The sequence below is a fragment of the Phyllostomus hastatus genome, unplaced genomic scaffold (assembly GCF_019186645.2).
Source record: "Phyllostomus hastatus isolate PE091 unplaced genomic scaffold, TTU_PhHast_1.1 phas_contig_495, whole genome shotgun sequence".
Lineage (NCBI taxonomy): Eukaryota > Metazoa > Chordata > Mammalia > Chiroptera > Phyllostomidae > Phyllostomus > Phyllostomus hastatus.
In genome coordinates this window covers 7,115,590-7,138,329 of record NW_025333895.1, presented here as the reverse complement: position 1 = coordinate 7,138,329, position 22,740 = coordinate 7,115,590, and the positions used below count along the sequence as shown (strand labels likewise).

The window sequence follows — 22,740 nt, the reverse complement described above, 5'->3', positions numbered from 1 at the left end:
GGGGGCACGGGGGCCGTACGTACACGCGTTGGGAGAGCCGTGGGGCAGCGGCAGGTAGGAGCCGGCCCGCCAGGACCGGGTGCGGAAGTTCCTGCGGCAGCGGCCGCAGTCGGGGCCCGTGGTGTTGTGCTCGCACTCGCACTGCAGGCTGCCCTCGCGCACGGAGCACAGGCTGGCGTGCAGGTTGCACTTGCACCTGCGGGGACACGGGACAGAGGGTCGGCGAGCCGGGCGCGGGAGGCGTCGGGCCGGCCCGGCCGGGACCCCATCCTCACCCAGGATGAAGGCCGCCCTGGACCCAGCTGCCGGCCTCTCCGTGGTCAGGGGTGCGAGGGCTCACTACGTCTCTGTCTCTGCCGGGGCGGGGTGCAAGGTGCCCTGGTCCCAGAGGCCGCGTGTGCAGCAGCCCAGCTCCTGGCTCTGCGCTGGACGGAGGTGGGTTGACGGAGAGCAGGAGCTGCTCGGTGGCTGCGGACCTACCTGGCCCGGGCGGCACTGTGCTGGCAACTGCGGCCACGCCCACACCCTGAAGGCCGCAGAGGAAACCTGCCCGTCTCCCAAGCCCCCATCAGCTCGTCCACACGTGTATGGTTCCCTCACTCGGATGTTCACAGGCAACCCGTCGTTCTGCGACCGAGCCACTGGAGGGCAAGGACGGAGCGTGGGTCCTGCCTGTCCCTCGCAGACGGCACCCCTGGGACACCCGCGGCAGACGGGGTGTCTCCTTTATGGAAACACTCCAGCAAACCGTCGAAGGAGGAATGACAGAATTAGGAGGTCGCCGGGTAGCAGCCCCTCTGCTCTGCATCCCACCAGCCTGGCACGTCGCAGAGAGACAACCAGAGGGACGTTTCCAGGCGGAAGGAAGGACACCCCGGCCCAGAAGCCGTCTTGTCACACACACTGAACTCGAACCGGATCAAGCCTCTGGATCCAGCGAAGATTGTGCAGGAAACAGAGGGGACAGAGAGACACACTCAACACCAGGGCGGTGCGGCCGGCAGAATCCAGATGAGGGTAGGGGTGGGGGCAGGGCGGGGAGCCCCAAAGCGCCGCTCAGGTTCCCTAGCAGGCGAGTCGCAGAGTCCGACCCGGATGGACGGACGGACGGAGGAGGGCCAGGCGGAGAGGGACCCCAGAGGCAGACCCCCGGCAGCAGCGGGGTGCAGACCTCCCTTCGCTCAACCCCCAAACTCAGACAAGCAGAACGTGTCTTCGTGGGACGGCTGGAAGTCTGAACTGACTGTGCTTGACGAACTAGGCGAACGTTCACGGTGCAGTGGTGGGCCCGAGGTCATGGTTTCAGAGGGTCACATCGGGACACTGACGGGCGAGGTTCTGCTGCCCGGGGTTTGCTCCCCAACAGCGGGAAGGGGGGACCTGGGCAGAGGCGGGGCGAGCGAGAGCGGCTGTGAGCGGGGGCAGGGCCGGGCAGGCCCACAGCTGCCTGGCTGGTGGCTGCTGTAGTAGTCTCTGTTTCCGTGGGCGTGCTGGAAATCTCCCACGGCAACAAGTGAAAGACAGACAATGCTCTATATTCTGACACGGGAACACGTCCAAGGTATACTTCAATATTAGTAAAAAGCAAATTGCAGGATAACGTGTTTAACAGAATCCTGTTTTATTCAATTACGCAAAGACAACTATTTCTAGGGCACCTGTTATGCACCAGGCTCTGAGCGGGGGCAGTGGGTACGGAGCAGATGGGGTCCCTACTCCGATGAAGGGTGGGGTCTAGCGGGGAGACACCTAAGAAATCAGTGGGTGGGGGGGCGGCGGATGAGCAGGCGGAACGACTCTGTGTGACATCGTCCTGCTGGATACATGACATCGGACACGTGTCCAAGCCCGCAGAACCACACCACCGAGAGGGAAGCCCATTAATAATGCATCGGCGTGGGCCCGTCCGCTGTCACAGAGGCACCGGCTGACGCCGGAGGTTAGCCAGAGGAGGCTGTGCAGGGCCGGCAAGGGAGTTGGGGAGCTTTCTGTGCAATCTGCCCAATTTCTGCTCACCTACAGCCTGAAGATTAGTAAAGGCCCTCAGTTTAAAAGCGGCAGCCACGCAGGTCTCTCATGAATGCCCACTGCTCCGGCGCCTGACATCATCGGGAGGAGCCGGGGCCCCAGGGGGGCCGGACTGGGTCACGTGCGAGCAGGTGAGTGGCTTTAAGCTAAAACCTGAAGGAGGACCACGTGTTACTCGGGTGAGGAGGGGAGAACCTTCCGGAAGGAGTAAGGCCCTAGGGCTGAGAAGAGCGCTCAAGTCCCAGGTCCAGCCATGGACCCGGCATCCCCGTGACACGGGGTGGAGCAGGGGCCCGTGGCGAAGCCCGTCCCCGTTTCCCTGGAGCTCCGACCCGCGGCCACACCTGCGGAGGGAGGCAGAAGCGGGTCCCTGGGGTGGGTGCGCGGAACGCACAGCCCGTTCCTGCAGCACCACTTACTGGTCACGGTGACTGCTTCTCCCCACGAGCCGCTGTGACCCTCCCTCTGCCCTGTGTTGTATGCTGTGGCCAGCCCTGGGGAAGGCACAGAGGGGGCAGGCGGGCTCCTGTTGGCACTGGGGCGCCCCTTCCTGGGGACCCCAGAGGTGCTCTGTGGCAGAGAAAGGTCCCGTGCATAGCCTAGTGGCCGACATCTACGCTGCCCCCCACCCCCCCGCAGCACGGTGCGTGCCAGCACGAGACAGGCTCTGACACCCCACGGGGCGAAACCTGTCTGACTCGGTCTAACAAAGCTTTGTTTGCAAAATGTACTTGACCTTGGAAGGTTTTAGGGTTTTTTTCCCCTTCTCAAGTCCCCTTCACTATCCCACGGAGCTGGCCGAGGGGGACACAGCCGGCCGTGGGGAACCAGGAGCGTCTCCCCGCCTCCGGCGTGGGGACGACGCATTCTTAGACACCAGCTACGTAAAAGAAAGCCGGCCGTCCCGACCTCGGCGGGAACGCTGCCCTCGGCTTGTTAAAAGTGCGCAGAAGCGCCGCTGCACCCGAGAGGCAGGTTGTAACGGGGCTGGGGGGTCTACAGGTGGGGAGAGGCCACCCAAGGCCATGCAGTCGGCCACTCCTGACCCAACCCAGGCGTCCCTCCGGGACCTCCCACCAGCCAGCCTCCTCTCCCAGAGGCTGCCCCAGCTTCTCCACCCTAACCCTCCCCAGCAGGGCCCGGGGTGAGCACCTCCCCGCTGGGCAGGGCTGCCAGGAGGCGCCCACAAAGTGTGGGGGGGCCCCACCGGACAGCAGAGAATCAGAACCCAGTCAGCGAGGGGCTTCTCTCCCTTCCTGACTTCTGCAGGGAGCCCTGGGGGGGTGCTGCCTGTGTGTGTGTGTGGGGGGGTCTGTGCACGGGCCTGACCTTTCAGGGTCCCTTCGTGTCCCTCCCTCCATGCCCCTCCATGTGTGTCTCTCTCCCCCTGTTCCAAGCTCGCTTTCCTCTGGACCTCTGCACGTGCTGTGTCCTTGCCTGGAAAATGCCGCCCGGCCCCACCCCCTCCTCCTCCAGCCAGCACCTAGGGGAGGTGCAGGTCCCGGGACAAACAAACGTCACTTCTCCAGGGAGGCCTCTCACAGTCCCTCCTCCGATCGCACCCGCCGCCACCGCACGCTGCCTCCTCCCAGCGAGCGTGGCATCAGCGTCCCCCGGGGACGGAGTGCGCCCCAGACCGCCCGGCGGGCACGCGTGAGCTGTAACAGCCCGATGGCGACAGTGCACTTCTTTCACGTGACACACTCCCCTAACGCGGGACATTGTCACGTCGGCGAGGCCCAAAGGTGCAAGTGCAGCGATGGAAGCGAGTCAGCGAGGAAGCGCGTGACACGGGGACCCTCGGGCACAGGCACGACGCTGGAACGCCGCCTCCCGGCAGCAGGGAAGTTCGGAGAATTCCCGGGTGTCTCGGAGAACCGTCGCGGCAGTAACGCCACGACCCCCGGAGTGGGAGCGGAATTCTGCAAACTGTGGCTCTGAGGAGAGATTTCTCTCTATCCTATGACTGTGACCTCACCCTATGAATGGATGATGAGCTCTTACAACTCAATAATAAAAAGTCAAGCAGCTCAGTTTTTATCAATGGGGGGAGAACCTGAGTAGGCAGTTCTCCGGAGAAGGTGCGCAAACGGGCAACAGAAGGCGCTTGGTCACCTTTAACCCTTGGGAGCAGGAAGTCAACGCGGCCACGGCCATGGCCACGGAGGCCCACCTCACCCCGCGGCCGGCTGTCCCCGAGGTCACCGGGAACACCACGTGCCGGGCGGACGCGGAGAAATGGACGGTCGGACGGCGCAGACGCTCCGGGGAGCCGTGGGCCGGACCCTCCGAGGGTGAGACTCAGGATCCCCATAGACCCAGCGATTCCGCCCCTGGCTGTCCACCCGGGAGAGACGAGAACGCGCGTCCACACGAAACCTTGTGCGTGCGTGCGTGCTCACACCCGCGTTCCGCATAACAGCCAGAAGGTGGAAACAACCCAAATGTCCGTGAACGAAAAAGCAAACCGCGGCGCGTTCCCGCGGCGGAATATCGCTGGGCCGTAAACTGGATCGGTGAGCCGGGACCCGCGACCCGCGGTGACGCGGACCCGCCTCGCGCGCGACGTGCCGCGTGCCGGGGGCGGGCCCAAGGGCCACGTGACGCGTGACTCCATTCGCAGGAGACGCGCGGAGGGGGCAACGCCCCGGAGACGCAGGGGTTTAAGGGGCTGGGGAAGGGGGGGCCGAGGGGCCAGCCGAGGGCGGCGAGTTTCTCTTCGGGGTGATGAGAGCGTTCTATCGTTCAACGTGGCGAATGCGCCCAAAGCCATGGAGCTGTGCTCGTAAAGTGCGTGCATCTATGGGGCGGGAATTCGATCTCAGCAAGGCGTTCAACACACACACACACGTGGGAAATGGTGGGGGGCTGCCAGGGGCCGGGGCCTGGGGAGCGGTTTTATTGCAACGTCCCTCCTGGCGCCGTTCGTGCAGGCCCACCACGCTGGGCCTCAGAGAGAGGCGCGTCCTGGGACCGCCCCGCACGCACATGAACGCCGGCCCCCACCCCAGTCCCGTGGGAGACACGCCGCCACGGGCTCCCTTGCCCAGACCAGGAAAGGGCGCACAGAGACGGTGAGTGAGCTGCCCGGGCCGCACAGCGGGTGGACCCCACTCCAGGAAGGGTCTCCGGCTGGCCCCTGGGCCGCAGCCCGGGGAGTCTCCAGGGCCGGCTCTCAGACGGACTTCGGCCCAGAGACGCCCAGCCAGCCCACATGTCCCCCGGACACAGGCGTGGCCTTGCCCCTCCTCGGGCTGCTCGGCTCTTAGGGTTTCTTTTCCCCATTTCGGGAGCCCTGGGGAGGGGGGGGCACACCGTTTATTGGGTGCTCCTGCGTGAGCACGTGCTGTCCAGGGCACACGGGCGGAGCCACCTCTCTCCTGCTTCACAGGCGAGGATGCAGGATTCTCGCCCCCGTCTCTGACTGGAGGAGGCGGGATTTGAACCCAGGGATGTTGACCTCATGGCCACCCTCCCACCCCTAGCGCTCACCCTCTGTGGATTCCACGTGGGCGGCGAGGACCAGGGGAGGGGGCACTGAAGCAGACCCTCCCCACGCCCGCCACTCCCGCCCACGGCCCTGCTTCCCCACTCCGAGGCCCAGCCTTGGCCGGGAAACGCAGCCACGGAAGGAAGGGCCCCCCTTCCCGACCTCCACGCCCAGCCCCAGCCTCTGCCCCCGGCCAGACTCCCGGCTGCGCCTGCCGCCCAAACCTTCCCCCCCGCATCCACGGGATCAATTTTCCCAAGGAATCGCTTTCTGAATTTGACCTTCGAGAACCATCAATCTCACGAGGAAAGCGTCAGCTGCCCGGCCTGCCCCTGCGACACAGCACTTTTCGGCTCATCCATCAGGGAGCATTATTTAATAATGAACACAGGGACAGGGCAAGGCCGGCCAGCCCACGGGCCGGCTGTCCCCTCCCCACCTCCCACGCCTTTAACTCTTTGGATGGTCTCTCCAGTCGGGGGGTGGGGGGCGGTGCAGAGAGAGAGAAAGAGAAGGAGGGAGAGGGAGGGAGAGAGAGGGGGGGAGGGAGGGAGAGGGGGAGAGAGAGAGAGAGAGAGAGAGAGAGAGAGAGAGAGAGAGAGAGGTGGATGCTGAGTCAGCAGCCAGGCCCGCGCCAGGCCCTGCTGCAGACCGGCTGGGTGACCTTGAGCACGTCGCTTCCTCGGGTCCCGGGCCTTCGTGGCACCCTGCGGCTCTCCGTGTTTGCGCAGAAGCTTCTGCTCGTGTTTGGCCGGTCGGCGTCACGGCCAGCCCAGGGCGGCATGCGGTGTTGGGCACCAGGCTCGGGGGCCGTGTCTCTGGGTCTGTAAAATGGGGACTGGGCTGTCCCCACGTGGCAGGGCTGTCCCTGAGGAGGGCCTGGCTCAGGGCCTGGCACGCAGATGGCCGTCCTGAAATGTGCCTATTAATTATTCCCGGTGCTGTCGTTGATGGCCAGCAAGTGAGAGTGGGCGTAGGGGTTCCTGGGAGAGGGGCGGGCCTTACCCTGCGGCCCCTGTGGCCCCAGGCCCAAGGGACGTGTCCCCTCGTGCCCCGGCCTCTCTCAGCAGCCGGCAGCGCCCAGAGCACACAGGACCGACATGTGCTTCCGGCCCCTGGGACCCCCACAAAGGGGACACACTCACATCCCCATCTCCGAGTCACCCCTCCTGTCACCATGGTTGCCAGATTCAGCAAATAAAAACATAGGACGCTTGGCTAAATTTGAGTTTCGGGCAAATAATCCATAATGTTTTTAGTATAAGTACTGAAAGTGATTAATGCTTCATCTAAAATACAACATTAAATGCGTCCTGCGTTTCATCTGGCAGCCCCACCTGCCACCTGCTCGCCCGAGTGGCTGAGTCCTGGCCCTCTGTGACCCCTGACCTCTCTCGAGGCCTGCCATGGCGGGGGGCACCCACTGCCCCCAGGAAGCTGGCCCTGCTGCCCGCCCACAGACAGATGGCCACAGCCACTGGCTCTGGTGAGCTGTCCCTTTCTTTCGAGCTGGTGAGTCCCTAACGAGCCCCGGGAGATCCCAGGGGTCCGAAGGCAGAGCCAGGCCTCAGCTCCGGGGAGCGCAGTCCCGGACACCCCAAGTTCACGGGGAGCTCACTCTGCCTGTGCCCGGGGACAACTGGCGTGCTGACTTCACCCCATCCTGTCCATCTGCTGGGCTGGGGGGTGCCCGACAGACACAGGACGGGGCCCAGGACAGCGGGGACACCAGCCGGCGCCAGGCCGAGCGTGCCGGGCCCCGCGGGGAGGGGCAGGCGGTGCCCGGGAGCTGCCGGCGGGAGCGCCATCTGGACGCGGGCCGGGCCCCATGGCTCCGTGAAAATCGTGAGCTGGGCCCTCCCCGCCTCCCGGGGAGGGGAGCGGGGTGTCTGGAGAGCCTCCCAGGCGGGAGGGAATGTAGGTCAACCCCTGGCCGCCGGAGAGAGTGATGTCATCAGCTCCTCGGGGGGAAAACCAAGGAAGCGGGAGTCTGGGTAAGCTGGAGACCGTGCCAGAGGTGGGCAGGGAGGGGGGGCCGCACTGGCTGCCCTCACAGGCCCCCGCCAGGACTCCAGGGCACTGACCGGGACCCCTCAGACATGGGGTGCACCGGCAGGGGCAGGGGGGAGCCCAGGACCCTGGGGGTTCTGAGCAGTCGATCACCTCCGCCTGGTGACGACTCCCAGCTCACCCGTGGAACAGAGCAGGCCTAGGGTGTCAGGGGAAGGGGGGCGCAGGAGCGTGGGGAGCGAGCCCCGTGGAGGCCCGAGACCCCGGGTGGGGCCGTGCGAACGGAGGTGCCCAGCACGAGGGCTGGGGGGCCGAGGCCGCCTGGCGAGACCTGGCCCTCCGGGGTAATGCGGACAGATGCCGGCTGGTGTTCCTCCTGGAACGCAATTAGGCTGGCAATTGAGTGCATTGGCCAAATCAAATTTGGGCGGCTGTACGAAGTCCTTTTCTATTAAACTCTTTAACGTACATCGCCGCCCGCAGTCCACTGCTAAATCCTATTACCCATTACGAAGCCAGAGGCAGCTTCCCGGCGAACAGGAGAGGGGCCCCGGGGACTGCGCGGCCTGGGGGGTGACCCATGGGTACAGCCAGGTGAACTCACTGAGGCAAAATCACCCCTTCCCCTGCGGGAGGCACCACCACCCCAGAGGAGAGGCCCAGGTGGTGGGCACAGGTGAGGGGCCAAGAAACGTGCGTGGGGGCTGGGCGTGGGTGGGAGCGGGCCCAGCGGCGGTTCCCTGCCCGCCTCGCAGCGCCTGCGTCCTGGTCGGCCTGGACGGAGTCGCCGGCAATGAGACTTGTCCGTCCGTGTACGTGAGTCCGTTCGCTGGCGACAGAGCAAGTGGGTGACTCTAACAGGCGCGAGGCCTGCCCGCCTGGGCTCCGTGCCGGCCTTGCCGACCCTGAGCGCCTGCTCTCTCGGAGCCCGGGGGCGGGGGCCAGGCCAGTTGCGTCCCTGTGGCCACCAGAGCTAGGGCAGTGCGGCGGGAGCGCTGCTGTCCTTGAAGGCCAGAGAAGGGGACAGAGGACGGGGCTGTTTTCTGAGCCAAGCCCCGGGGGGCCGAGGAGGTCGAGGCGGGGGCGGGGGGCTGGGCTGTGTCCCTGAAGCAGCAGCCCGGGCTGCCCAGGGAGGTGGGGGAAAGCCCGGGCTCCCCTGAGCGGAGTCCCAGGGTGCAGACTGGATTCCGAGGTCAACCCGAAGCCACTGAAGGTCCCCGTGCAGTGAAGCGACATGGCCGGGCTTGTGTTTGGGACAGAAATCCTCCACATCGAAGGGGCAAGGCGGAAGGGCGGGAGGCCAGCCACCTCCCTCAGCAAAGTCCTGCTGGCCTGTGCCACTCCCCGGGGCGGGGGGGTCATGGGCGTCCACGTTAGGAGTCTGCGCAGGCTGTGGGATGAGGTGGGGATGGCTGGGAAGGAACCAGAGGGGGCACATTTGCCCACAGAATGGGACCAGTCTCCGGGATCCCAAGAACTGAATGCGCCACTCCTGCAAGGGGGACGCCCCGAGACTCCCCAAGGTCAAGGCCGGTGTGGACGGAGGGCTCCTGCATGCTGGTGGAAGTGGAGGCGCGTGTGTGGCCTACAGGGGGCGCACGCGAGGGAGGCTCTCTGAATGCAGTGCGTGCTTGACGCTGAAGGGGTCCGATACGACCCGCCCCAGCCTCCCTCCGCGGAGGGGTGGAGGGTCAGGCCTGGGCTGTCGTCTGTGTTTGACCCGCGTCTTCTCCTGTCTGTCGCCCCTGTCCAGCCCCGTCTGTCCAGCCCTACACCCTTTGCCTCAGTTCTGGCTCCTAAGGGCCTGCACGTCACAGAGCTGGCAGGCGGGTGCCGGAGTCCGTTCCAGCCCAGCCGCTAGAGGCGCTGGGTCCCCCGGTCCGGTCCGGTCCGGTCCGGCCCGGCCCGGCCCGGCCCGGCTGCCTGGCTCCGGGCCCGCTCCCCTGGGTGGTAACCCTCTGCCGAAGTCCCATGGGCAACATCTCACGTTAAAATCAGCTTCTCTTTCCTGCACGGCCGCGGACTGCGGGAGGGGGCAGAGCCAGGGGACGAGGTCCAGAGATTCCCGGTGGCAGGAGAGGGTCCCAGCGAGTGACGCTCCCGGGGGTGCTGTGTTCCGGGGACTCAACCCCGGCTCCTGGGAAAGATTGGGTCCGTGAAAAAGTCCGTTAGGCTCTCTCCGCACGCTGGCTCTGGTAGTGCTTGGTTGTCTTTACCTTCACTTGAAACAGTTTTGTTAGATTGTCTCGTGACAACTGTCACAGCAGCGTGCATTTAAAAAAACTTAATCAAAATTGGTGAGTTTTTGTGCAGTCATTTTAATACTGAAGATGGAAGAAAATACTCAACATTTGTGGTGTATTGTGCTTCATTATTTCAATCAAGGTAAAAAGGCCCAAAAAGATGTGTGCAGCGTGTGGGGAAGGCGCTGTGACCGACCGAACGTGTCAACAGCGGCTTGCCAAGTTTCTCGCACTGTTGACATTTCGGCCAAATAACTCTCTGCCCTGGGGCTGTCTCATGCCCTGGGAGGTGCTCAGCAGCACCCCGGCCTCCCCGGCTAGACGCCAATAAAAGGAGACGGCCGACATACTCAAAATATCCAAGTGATTGGTGGAAGTGGAAAATGTGTCATTTTACGGAAGAAACGTAACGGACTTCATGGCCCACCCAGTAACAGGCACTCCCCGTCCCTGAGCCCCTGCCGTGCGTCAGGCCCGAGGCGGCAGCCTGGGCATTCCTGGGCCACGACACCCAGCAGCCGCCCCTCCCCTGTCTTCTCACCGGTCTTCTCTCTGGTCCTCTGCCCTGCATGGGGCTCACCTGGCACCTCTTCGCAGACGGCCAGCAGTCATGTTGGATTAGCGCTGGCCCTAACCTGTTCTCACCTCATCTTAGTTTACATCTTAGTCACATCTGCAAAGACCATACTTCCCTATAAGGTCGCTCACAGGCACCAGGAGTTAGAACTTCAGTGAATTTTTCTGGGGGACACAGGAAAGTCAGCCCCCAGCAGGCACCCGCTCCGTGCCCAACACGGCGGGGGCCACAGCCTCACTGACCAGTGGGAGATGGAAATAAGCAGATGAATGGAGGTGCCGTTAGGAAACCCACCGAGGGGAATGGTTGGGGGGGGCTGGGGGTCCGGGAGAGCCAGGGACGGTGCAGCCTTGCAGCTGAGCCCCATGGTGAGTGAGAGCAGTGGGGGTGCCTACCTGGCGGTAGACGGGGGCGGGGAACGGCGGGTGCAAGGGCCCCACCACACCTTGACCAGACCCAAGCCCCTGGAACTGTATGGCAGCACTGTTTGGGGTGTTTGAAGCCCACCTAATTTACCCCACCTTGTCACAGCAGCCCTAGGAATCTAACACAAGTGCCCACTAAAAAATACTTTGGAGTGAATGAATACGACAATGAGAAGACTCTCAGAAGGAAAGCCTTCTCGCTCAGCGAGAGAAAGGGGGGGCCCATGCTCCCAGCACCGCTGGGAAGGTGTTAACTGTGAGTGACCCCATTCCCAGCTCACTGAGGGCTCCCCACATCTGTGACCCTGGCCAAACCTGGGACCCCCTCTGCCCCTCCCGCTAAGGGTGGGGCAACACCTGCCGGGTGAGCAGACCAGACGGAGACGCCCTGAGGGGACCTCCCGCACCCACCCTCAGCCCAGCTCTGCACCCCCCCCCCCAAGCCCTCAGCATCCAGCACCGGCTCTCACTGAGCACGCCCGCTCTCCGGCGGGAAGCGATTCCTCGAGCTTCGCAGGTTCAGTTCCAGGAGCCCAAACAGCACCCAACGAGGTCTCCGTCCCAGCGAGCTGGGCTCACGCGTGCTGGGTTGAGAACATCGGACACAGAGCCCAAGGCTGACTCTTCAAATATTTAGGGGTTGCGGACCCCTTTGGGAACAAAGACGGGGAGCTCTCCCTGGCCCATGGCTCACAGCACACCGGACACTGAGCACAGGTTCCCACGTGGCTCTCCCAAAAGCCCACGGGCCGGCAGGAGGGCCTCCAGGGTGCGCCCCACGACCTGCTGTGTCATCGACAGCGGTGACACTGGGACGTGCCACATGCTGCCAGGGCCCAGCCACGGCTCTGGACGCTCTTCGTGGGCTATCTCGTGACACGCCACGGCCATCGTCTCCATTTTGTGGAGGTGGGAGCGAGCCACGGGCAGGTGCAGGGACTGGCCCGGGCTCACACCTGAGCCGGGATTTTACGCCTGGACAGACATGGAAACCACCCACCCATCCATTTCTTCTTTCTTTTTTAAAAAAAAGTTATAATCAAATACACAACGTGAAACTTACTACTTTACTATGTTACGTATCTAGCTCAGTGACATTAAGTGCGTTTGCATTATTGTGTGACCACTATAGTTAACCGTTTCTAGAACTTTCTACATCAGCCCAAATGGCAGCTGTACGCCCGCGGAAAGACGGCTCTGCACTCTCCCTCCCCCAGCCCCTGGCGACCTTCCTCCCTCTTCCCGCGTCTATGAATGTGACAGCACTCCTGCTGGTGGAATCCCCCAGTGTCTGTCCTCCTGTGACCTGCCCATTTCCCTCCACGTCGTGTCTCGGGGCTCGTCTGTGTGGTGGCAGGGGGCAGGATGTCCTTCCTTTTAAGGCTGGGCACTCGTGCGGACGGACCACGTTTTGCTCGCCCATCGCCTGCGGCCCGGCGCTCAGGCCGTTTCCACCTTCGGCTGCTGTGAGCGGTGCTGCCCCAGACACGCGTGTCCACACGTCTGTCCCCGTTCCTGCGCTCTGCGCCGTCGGAACCGCCGGTCCCGCGGGGTCCTCTCTGGTTTTTGAGGGACGGGCAAACCCCCCCGGCAGCGCCACACCACTGCACACCCCCCGCCGCACGCGCGTGGGTCCAACCCCACATCCGCGCCAGCACCGTCCTTCTCTGTTCTTCTGGCAGCCGCCGTCCGAATGGGCTCATTCGCCGCCCCCTTAGCCTCCAAGCCCCGTTTCCTCGTCCGTGTGCTGGGACGCCGGTACACGGATCCTCGCAGGGCAGCCCCAATGAGGAGACGTACAAAGGAGACTCACAATGCCCCTCGGCCCTGAGATCGCTCAGCAGATGAGCGTTGCTCGTACTCAAGGAGGAAGGCCTGGCCCGCGCCCCACCCGCAGGGGGACCACAGAGGGGCCTGAGCACCCACACCTCCCACCTTCGCCTGTTGCCGCTGCAGCACGGCTGCGGGGCAGACCAGGAAGGGGGCCTGCGCATGCACACTGCGAGTGAGGGGGCGTGGTCTCTCCGGCCCCACCCCCACCCCACTGAGCCGGGTCCTCTTCCCTCTTGCGGTTTCTATTCTCGTCCTGAGTTCCGTCCATCTCCAGTTACCGGTGATCGATAGGAACAGGACGTTTAGGGAAGAAGACAAGAAGGCAAGAAAGGGGGAGGGCTCCAGGCAGAGGAAAACCAGGCGTGTCAGCAGCCCAGGGACCCCAGCAGACTCGGGGTGGGTGGGGGGAACCCGCGGGCTCGGCCAGTCCGGGTCAGATGTGCCCATGCAGCCTCGGGGCCTGGCGGGTCTCATCTCCCCAAGGCCTTCAGCCTCCTTCCGGGTGCACAGGGGTGAGGACGCAATGCCTGGCACCTGCCACCCTCCACGTTTTAAAGCACCGTCTGTACTTCCCGTTCACCTCACGGACGTCTGCTCCTGTTGCATGGAGCAGGGGCACAGGCCCTCACTACCTCCTTGCCCACAAACGCCACCCTGCTTGGCTGGCGTGCCTCCAGGAATGGGGAGCTCACTCCTTCTTTCCTGTCCCTGGCTGGCCAAGGCCCAGCTGGACTGCTCCCCTGGAACCTCCGAGAATTTTCTGAGCAGAAGGATTTGCCCCTGCGCAGGGCCTGGGGGCGAGGCTAGGAGGACTGGCCCCCTCAGGCCTGGAGTTGGCAGGCTGGGCGAGGCTGCTTTGCACATGCCCCACAGCCCAGAGTGCCTGCCCTGCTGGCGGCCTGCTGACCTCTAGTAGTCTAGGGGCTGTGGGATCTCTGCCTCAAGAAGACATGGAAAGGCCAGAGCAGAGGGGCCACCGGCAGCTCGTGAACAGCAGGTGTGTTTCGTTTGACCTGCACAAGGTTTTCAAAAAATATTGTGGCACGTTCCACGTATATACCTGCGTGCACCTTCTCTTGCAACAGGAAAACATCTGGCAATACTGGTCCGCTGTCCTGGGAGGAGCCTGCTCGTTCCACTTCTCCACAGACCCCACCCTTCCCTATTGCCTCTCCTGGTCCATGTTCCCCACATACGCCGTCTTCCAGGCCCCTCTGGACATTTGGGAGAGTAACCCCCACTGACCCAAAAAAGCAGGCTTCCCGCTTCCTTTTCAGCAGTGGTGTCTGGGGGCCGGGGTGGTCTCGCCCTCCTTCCCAGGCAGCCCTGGCCCCGAGCCGCTGTCCCTCGCCTCTCGGGACACCTCACCAGAGGAATGGGACACTGGGCACGCTCTTCTAATGCGTCGCTTTACCACAAGCCGGCGAGGTCCTACTGTAGCTCCACCGTGCAGGTGCGGCTCAGTCAGTCCGGTGACGGCCGGCGGGGGCAGTGGCCCCGAGGGGCTGGAGGCTGCCCGCTGCCCTGCCCTGTGGGGTCGCAGCTCCTCGGCCCCTCTCCTCACCCCCCAGGCCCTGGGCTTCTCCCGCTGCTCTGGCCCCTGCCCCATGGGCCCGGGGCCTCTGCCCCGTGTCTTCTGCCTGCTCTGCCGGCGGGGCTCCCCCTGACGTTGGAAATAGCTGACGGAGCTGGGAACAGCCACAGTATCAAAGCCCTTGGCCCTCAGGAGGGAGGCAGGTGACATGGTCCCACACAGAGCTGGGCTGGAGCTCGGACACATTGGGTGGGATCTGGGCTGCCTGGTGTTCAGTGTAGCTGTGTGCCCGCCTTACGTTCCCTGACTTTGCCTGCTCATCTGGAAACACGGGTCGGTGGGGCGCGCCGCCCCGTGGGGGAAGCTGCACGGAGCGGAGATCAGGTCCGGCTTGCTCAATGCTACATCCTCTGTTTGTGGGGCTCAGGAATCCAACAGCCACCGGGGGAAGCACTCGACTGTTGATTCAATCTGCTCAATGGGAAGCAGCCCTGAGCAAAGGCTCAATGGTCACCAGCTGCTGCTATTGTGACCTGGCCACGGGGGAGGCGCCTGTCTCTCTGGGTCAGGACATTCTGAAGGAGCCCAGAACCTGAGAGACCTAGGGGTCCCCAGCGCCCACTCAGGACGGGCCCCACGCCCACCTCTGACGCCCCGTCCTGTCCCCTGGGCCTGTCCCACTCCCTGGCTCAGCTGGGCTTTCCCACGAGGAATTTGAAAGGAAACAGAGGCAGCCGCAGCCCTTCCCCAACCATCTAATCAGACCTGACTAATCGATAGCCAAGCTGCAGCCAGCCTGCCAACCAGCCACCTGAAGAGTGCTTACTCTCTCTGTGAATGGATTGCCATATTTCTGCCACCACCACGGCTGCTGCCGCCACCCGCAGGGGCTGGGAGCCAAGGGGACCTGGGAGCTGCTGGGCAGGGACCGCCCTGCCACCTTGCCAGGGAGATGCAGGCTCCAGGTGGCTCTGATCCTCATGTTACAGTTGGGAAACTGAGGCACAGAGAGGGTGCAGAGGGGGCTGGAACCTGGTGCACAGCCCCCAGGTACCCTGGCACCAGCAGGTGCTTTTAATTTGCGTGACACCGAAGAACCGAGGCTCAGCTAGTCCCCCCAGGAGACCACCTTCACCGCGGGAGGTTTGGGGGCGCTACCGGCCCGGACTGTCCCCATCCAGCCCAGACCCTGCAGCCTGCCCGACCTCAGGTCCCCGCCTGCGCCACCTAATGAAGCGGCAGGTGCCTCTTGACCAGACTCTTGCCCCAAGCAAGTCAGACAAGGGGCTGAAGCCCCCACAGGGGTGGGGTCCGCTAAGCCTGGCTGGATGGCCGGGCAGAGGGAGGGTCTTCAACCAGCATGACCACGGCGCTCGAGGGCAGGCAGAGGTCGCCGAGATGACCAGACGCCCAAACCCTGGACACACACATGCAAGAAGCCGGCGCAGGAGCCGAAACTTGACCCCCCGCGCCCACAGTGCTGGCCCTATATCAGGCTTCCAGAACATTCTTGATTTAAAATACCCTGCCCCGAGTAGGGGGGATTAGAAGCCCAGCTGCCAGAACCACAGGCCCCTGCATGTGCACCTGTCTCGCGCTCACCAGCTGGCCTCGAACCTGACCCCGCCGCGGGAACTGCTTGCCTTTGCCTCGGCCCACCTGGAGCCCACACGCCGAGTCCGAGTGCAATGCAACGCAAACACGGCTGCAACCGCAGGCACCGCGCAGCCCCGCCCAACCGCGGTCCGCAGGGGCAAGCACGGCGATGACCGCGCAGCGCGCATGCGTCGGGCCTCTCCCCGCCTCCGCGAGGCCTTCTGGGCGGGGCCTGCTTTGTCCTGTCCATGCAAAATGAACAACGGACACGCACGGGCGCACCACGCATTTTACAGAAACGGGGTGATCGAGGCGCACCACGCAGTGAGCGGCCTGTCCGCCCTCACACCTCACACCCAGCGGTCGTCAGGGCCCGCTGTGGGGCGACACCCAAGGACGCCGCCCCTGCTGGGCTCCAGAGCGGCCCCGTCCGCGCTGGCCCGGGCTGCCCTCCGGCCCGCATCGTCCCAGCAGCCTCGAGTCTCAGCCCGGGCCTTTCTCCGACGCCCTGACTTTGACCTCTATTTAGTTTATACAACAAATAGAATTTTAAAAAATCAGCACGTGTTATGGGCCAGACACATAACTGTTCGGAATGTTTCATCGACGTTAACTGGTTTAACTCTCAGCACGATCCAAGGAGAGAAGCAGGATCATTATCCCCGTTCTACAGGTGGGGAAACTGAGGCACAGAGCGGTCCTTGTCCTCCCAGCCAGAGGAGAGCAGAGCTGGGGATCCAGCCCAGGCTGTCTGGCCCCAGGGCCCCAGCCCCAGCCATCACAGCAGGGCTTCTGAAACTTGCGTGGGCACCAGGACCGCAGGGGGTGGGGGGGCTCGTGGACGCACAGACCACTGGGCCCGCGCCTGGGTTCACGATGCGGCAGGTCTGGCGCGGGGCCCGAGAATCTGAATTTCTAGCACACTTCCTGGGGGTGCCGATGCTGCTGGCCCAGGAGGCGCTCCTAGAGCAGCCCGGCTGTGCACACTGCAGCCCCTCCGCCCGCCCTGGGCTGCGGGGCCTCGGAGCCTCGCCCCTGAGAGCGGACGAGGTGGCTCCGGATGCGGTCCTGGCCCCGAACAGGCCGGCACGTTGTCTAGACTCTGAACAGTCCCCCGGGATCAAAGGCTGCTTTCACCTCCCGGCAACGTGTCCTCAAAACACAGTCTCGCCCACAGCCGCGAGCGAAGGACCAGCTCAGCACGCCTCGGCTCTCCACTTACCCTTTCCTAAGAAGAGTTTGGCCCTGGACTGGCTCCCGGCTGAGCCGCTGGGAGTGTCTCGTCACGCCTCTGATCCTCCTGTTACATGAGGATGTGACACTCGTCATGCCTGATGCATGTGTGTGTGTGTGTGTCCCTGGGGCCCTGGGCTGTTTCAGACAGCCCATGCTAGTAGTGGGGGTTCTGGTGGAGGCCCTGAGCCGCATGGCACTGGCCTGACCTCTGGGCCAGGGGACTGGCCACCCGGGTCATGCAGGGGAATGGCCATGCCCACATGATCGAGTCCCCATACAAACCCTGCACACCAGGCACAGCGGACTCCCCAGGGGGCACCAGTCCACACGAGTCGGCACACACCGTCGCTGGGGGAGCCCGGCGCTGTCCGCACTGGGAGGAGACGGCTGGGACCTCGCACGGCGTCCCTGGCGCCAGCCCTGCGCCCCTGGCCCTGTGTCTAGTTTTCCTCTGTACCTTTTCCTCGGCCTCAGCTAACTGACGGTGCCAGCTGTGCCAGGTTGGGTGGGCCGTTCCAGCGAACCCCAGACCCAGAGGGTGGTCTGGGGACACAAGCGCCCGGTCACTGCATCGGCAGACGACCACAGAGCCCCTCCCAGGCACCGGGCTTTCGCTGGAGCGCCGCCCACACTGCCCAGCTCCACTCAGTGCCCCCAGGCCTCCGGGTCCGAGGGCTGCAGCAGCTGGGCTCTCGGACGCCCATCACCCACCATGCGCCTCTCCCCGCCCCCCCAGAAACCCGGGCAACACGGCCCTCCGCAGACAGCCTTACCTGCCGACGACCTCGATGTTGGAGATGGCGTAGAAGTACTTGTAGAGGTTCTCCCGCTGCACGTAGGTGCCGCCCAGCGCTGGGCGCAGCAGCCGCAGGCGCAGGTCGGTGAGCGTGAAGAAGTCCTTGAGGCCCTTGGCGCTCTCCAGCCGCGCGTACAGGTTGCCCATGTTGCGCAGGTCGGGGCCGGCGAAGATGGCGAAGCGGTCCCGCACCTCGAAGCGCACGTGCTTCTCCTTCTTGGAGCCCGCCCAGCGCGAGTACTCCTCGGTGCAGAGCACGCGGTGCGCGCCGGAGGCCGGCAGGTCGCGCGCGCGGCGGGCCGGCATGCCGAAGGCCTCCGCGCAGTCTTCCGCGTAGAACTGGTAGGGCTGCCACGTGCGCCCGTTGTCCAGGGACTTCTCCAGGACCATGACGGTGGGCCGGCCGTACTCGAAGGTCACCACCACGTCATCCGTCAGCTCCACGCTCTTGTTCCACGAGAGGGTGATGTTGGCCTCCAGCGGGCTCGGGTAGCGGCTCCAGGTGACGCTCTGCCAGTAGGTGGCCAGCCCCTCGTCCTCCCGGTCGAACATGAGCCGCGGCGGGTGGGCCAGGTCGGGGTTGGAGGCGTCGCACTCGTTGCTGCACAGGTAGGGGTTCTCCTGCGGGGGGAGGGGGAGGCGAGGCTGGGCGCTGGCTGCTCTGCGTGGCCCTGCCCAGGCACCCCAACGAAGCATCGCCTGGGCTGGCGATTTGTACCCACCCACCCCGCCCCCTGCAGACTCGTGAAGGCACCCCACGTCCCGGCTGCCCAGGAAACCACACAGCCGTCCCTGCCCTACGCATGGACGACCAGGGAGGCTGGTGTCAGTCGCCTGCTCCCAGGTGCCCCTGACGCCCTGCTGCCTGGCGGGTGCAGGTCTAACCCTTCAGCACATTGGCCCTGACACCTGCAGCCGCCGGTCCTGGCCTCCTGGCGCTTAGCCCACCCGTGCCCACGGTCCCCAAAGCCCCACCTGTCCGGGCCTCCGAGCCCTTGCGGTCGGCCCTCCTGCTCTGTGTCTGCCTCGAAACCTCCCTCCCACACCCCTGACTCTCCGAGCGTCTCCTACACTCACTGCGAGTGTGTGCTGAGCTGGCACTCGGCGCGGGCGCATCTGTCCCCAATCCACTCGCTCCCCGCCACACTCAGAATGGGAGCGCCCTCTTCGAGCTGCGGTGGGGAAACCTGGCCTTGGGGAGCGGTGGCCCCCCCAAGCCCCGCCCCCCAGGAGCCGCACCCTGACCAGTTGGGCAGAGCCCGACAGTCACCCGTCCCAGGCACAGCCTGCCAGTCTGCCCCCTGCGTGACCTGGACACACCAACGCGATGCTGGCGGCTTCCTCTAGAGAGGCGGCATCCACGTGGCCGGTCATGTCTGGGTCCTCAGCCCGCTGGACCCCATGGGGGACGCTGGTGAGCAATGCAGGGCACGGCCCCCTGGCTTACTGCCCCCTCCACCTCTGGGAAGCCTGGGGGGCGCATGGTGCCTCCCCTCCACGACAGCTCAAATCCTTCCCCCAGGTCCGGCCCACCATGCAAACCCACATGGAGGCTGGTCACCATCCCTGACACAGCGCTGGTCGCCCAGGGTCGTTTTGGGGCAGGGGGACGACCCCGTGAGACACTCGTGGTGGGTGTATGATATCTGGCATTTGTCCGGCCCCGCCGACCGGCGCCCCAGAGCGAACCCCACTGTGAACTGTGGACGTGAGTGCACAAGGCCGTATGGGCATCGGTGCTGGTTCGCCAGCGGGAGCAAACGCCCCGGCGGCCGGCGAGGGAGGGGAGGCTGCCTGGCGGACAGCGAGCTGGGGCTGTCCAGACTGTCTGCTCAACGTCCGCACACAGAAAACTGCTCTCAGAGCTACAGTCTGCTAATTAAAAAATAAACCCGTCACTAAGAACTGCACAGCTCCCGGACCACTCGCGGCTTTTTTGATGAATATTTCAGGTCCCCCGTTTGCTCCGTGACAAGTGGCTTGGATCTGAGTTAAAGCTGCTCCCTCTCCAATGAGCCACTCGGCTCCTGGGGGCTGGGGGTGGGGGGCGCCGCCTCCCGCCTCCCGAGGGGCCGGGCGGCACACACCTGTCCCTGCCTCAGCCCCAGGATGCCACCTTTGATCCCTCTGGGGGCAGATGTGTCCCCAGCCCGCCCTGGGCCCCGTGGTGGGCAGGCCGGCCCTGGGGGTGACTGCGGCGATCTCCATAAAGGCCTCCTTGACCGAAATAGCTCTGCCCTTGGCCCCCCCCGTGCCGCCACTGCTCACCCCACCTGGCCAGGCCTGTGATTCCTGGGACCGCAGAGGGCTCAGGGTTGACGGGGCTCACTACTGAGTCCGACCCCCATTGAACACCGGGGGGAAACCGAGGCCCATGCTGTTCTCTCCGAGGGAGAGCCTGCTCCTGTCCCAGAAAACCTCAGGGGTGTCCCCAAACGCTGGTGACCTCACACACAGCACGGCAGGCAGAGGGGCCTGATTCGGCCGCAGGAGGTCTGAGCTGCCTCAGGGTTGAGCTGGGGGCCCTGAATGGGGGGCGGGGCGGGTGAGAGGCCCCACGGGGTGGCTCGGTGGCCTGCAGAGATGAGGCTTCTCGCTGGGGCGGGGAGGCAGGCCTGCCTGCGATGCACGGTCCCCTCCCCAGACGCTTGGCCAGCCTGCAGTGGGGGGGGGGGGCGGGGGCACCCTGAGCCCAGGGGCGGGAGAGGCTGCAGTTGTGTCTCTCAGGGAGCAGGGAGCACGGAGCAGCTCCCCCCGAGTTCACGCCGAGACATCAGGGGCAGGAGGGCATGGTGCCCAGCCAGGTCAGCACGCGCCCGGTCCCCTCTAGCCGGCAACCGTCCTTCCCGCAGCCCCAGGCCACCTCCTCCTGCTGCCCCTGGCGCCTGGTTAGGGGCTAGCCTGTGTCCACGCCCCCCCCCGCCCCCCGCCCCCGCCATTCACACCGTGGAGCCCTAACCCCAGCACCTCGCCGTGGACTGTACTGGAGATGGGCCCCTAAGGTGGGGGGCAAACTGACAAGGTGCGCAGCACGGGCCTGGCCCAGCCCGACTGGTGCCCCCGCAAGGAGGAGAAATCTGGGCACCCGGAGACACACGGGGGTGCGTGTGTGCACGGGAAAGATCGCACGAAGAGGCGCAAGAAGGCGCTCCTTGGTCGTCACTGAGCCAAGAGGACAGACTTCACAAGCAGCCAACCCTGCCTTGGCCTTCAAGGGCCCATCGAACCTTGACCTTGGACTGGAAGCCTCCAGAACCTGAGAAAGTGAATCTGCTGGGTAACTAACCGCCGAGTCCCTAGCAAACCAAGGCAGGCCTCGTCCCAGGGGGGCCACGGGGGGGGGGGGTGGCCCAGGGGCGGGCCAGAACCGTGACTTTCTGGTAAGTTCCCCGGAAGCGCTCGCTGGGGCCTCCGCCATGAGCCCCGTTTCTCAGCACGCCGTCACCAGGTGCTGTTTCCTGGTCCCCCGGGAAACTCGTGAGCACAGTACCGAGGGCTGCGCCATTTCCCCAGCTGCCTCGTCCCCTCTCGCCTCTGAGCCTGCGCTCCCTCCTCCCAGTGCTTGGAGCCCTCCTCCAGGAAGCCTTCCTTGCTTGACTGGGTCTTTCAGGCCAATTCCCTCATCATCCACCAGGGGGTGCAGTGTGCTTATCTGGGACAGGGTCATGAAGTCTCCACATGTGGCCTGGACCTCCATGGCCGCTCATTCAATTTTAGTTGTTAAACCGTCATCATATTAATTAGTTGTTGATACAATAACAAATAGGTTAACGTTAAGACATCTAGTTGATTGCTGGTATTATTTCTGTCCACCACTAACTGCCGTGAGGCACCCCCACCTCATCGTTCTCCCCCAGTCCTCCTCTGTCCCCCTGCCTTCCCTCCCCTCCCCTCCCCTCCCCCTGCCCCACCTCCGGGAGGGCCCGCTGGGGGACATCGGACCCCTCGCAGACGCCGGCCTCGCCAGCCTGTCTGTCACCACGAAGACTGACACGGCCGGTGCTGCCAGGGGACGGGGGCTCCGGCCTGGCTGACTGCCCTAACCTGCAGGGCCCCCCGGCCCCCGCTCCCGTCCCCACTCCGGGAAGCAGATGGTCAGAAACTAATGAATCAGGCCGTGTGTTTCCAGCCCACGCCGGCTGCAGAGCGAGCACAATAAATAAATCCCCAGCCGTGGCCAACGGGCCTCCCCTCTCCTTCCTTCCACCGCCCTCCGGCCCCAGGACCTCGGAGTCCCATTAACCCTTTAGGAGCTCGGGGTGTGGCTCCCACGGAAGGTTCTGGCAGGGCTGTGCTGGGAGGGCTGTGCTGGAGGCAACCCGGGACAGGACATGGGTGGACCACCCCACCTCCATCTGACAGCTGCCAGGCTGGGGGGGGGGGCAGTCAGCCTCTGCCACCTCCTGTGCCCATGGGATCGGATTTCATGATGAAACAAACAGTCCCAGCCAGTGGCCTCCACCAGGGACAACGCCAGGACTGGCGGAGGCACACGTGCGACCTTTCAGAAGGCACCAGGGCCGACCTTTGATATTCTCAAAAGCGGTTAACTGTTTCTTGAGACATTTCATGAATATCACCAAAAATATATATAAAAACATCACACCCCTGATGAAAAAAAGCCTCGGAGCTTTCTCCAGAAAAATGTAATGCACCGCATGGTCTGTGCAGATGCAGGGGGGTAGGTGGAGCTCCCTGTCCACAGCTGGGGACCCCTTTTCTGGGGTCTGGAGCAGTTAAAGAAATGGGCTTCTGGATCAGAAGGCCCTGGATTCTGCCTCAGCTCCTCCCCTTGAAGCTGTGTGACCTGGAGAAAGTTGCTTTACCTCTCTGAGTCTGTATTTTCTCATCCACTATCTCGTGAGAGATACTGTGTATGAAATGCCTAGAAAGTGTCCCCAGCTGGCAGCAGTGACTATTTAACAGCAGTGTTGCATGCACTGGCTGAGGAGCCCCAGTGGGAAAGCCGGAA

At 64.2% G+C, this 22,740-nt stretch overlaps 1 protein-coding gene across 6 annotated transcripts in view; it reads right to left on the bottom strand.

Moving 5' to 3' along the window:
• NTNG2 (netrin G2) overlaps window positions 1-22,740 on the bottom strand; it is a 53,884-nt gene that overhangs the window by 11,262 nt on the left and 19,882 nt on the right. For 3 of the 6 annotated variants that reach the window (XM_045846203.1, XM_045846202.1, XM_045846205.1), the window contains 3 exons: window positions 17,746-18,389; window positions 16,959-17,036; window positions 24-196 (listed from right to left, as the gene is read on the bottom strand). In XM_045846203.1, coding sequence (XP_045702159.1) covers window positions 24-196; window positions 16,959-17,036; window positions 17,746-18,389 — 895 coding nt within the window. The remainder of the gene's footprint in view (window positions 1-23; window positions 197-16,958; window positions 17,037-17,745; window positions 18,390-22,740) is intronic. The other 3 variants (XM_045846207.1, XM_045846204.1, XM_045846206.1) reach the window with 1 other exon arrangement.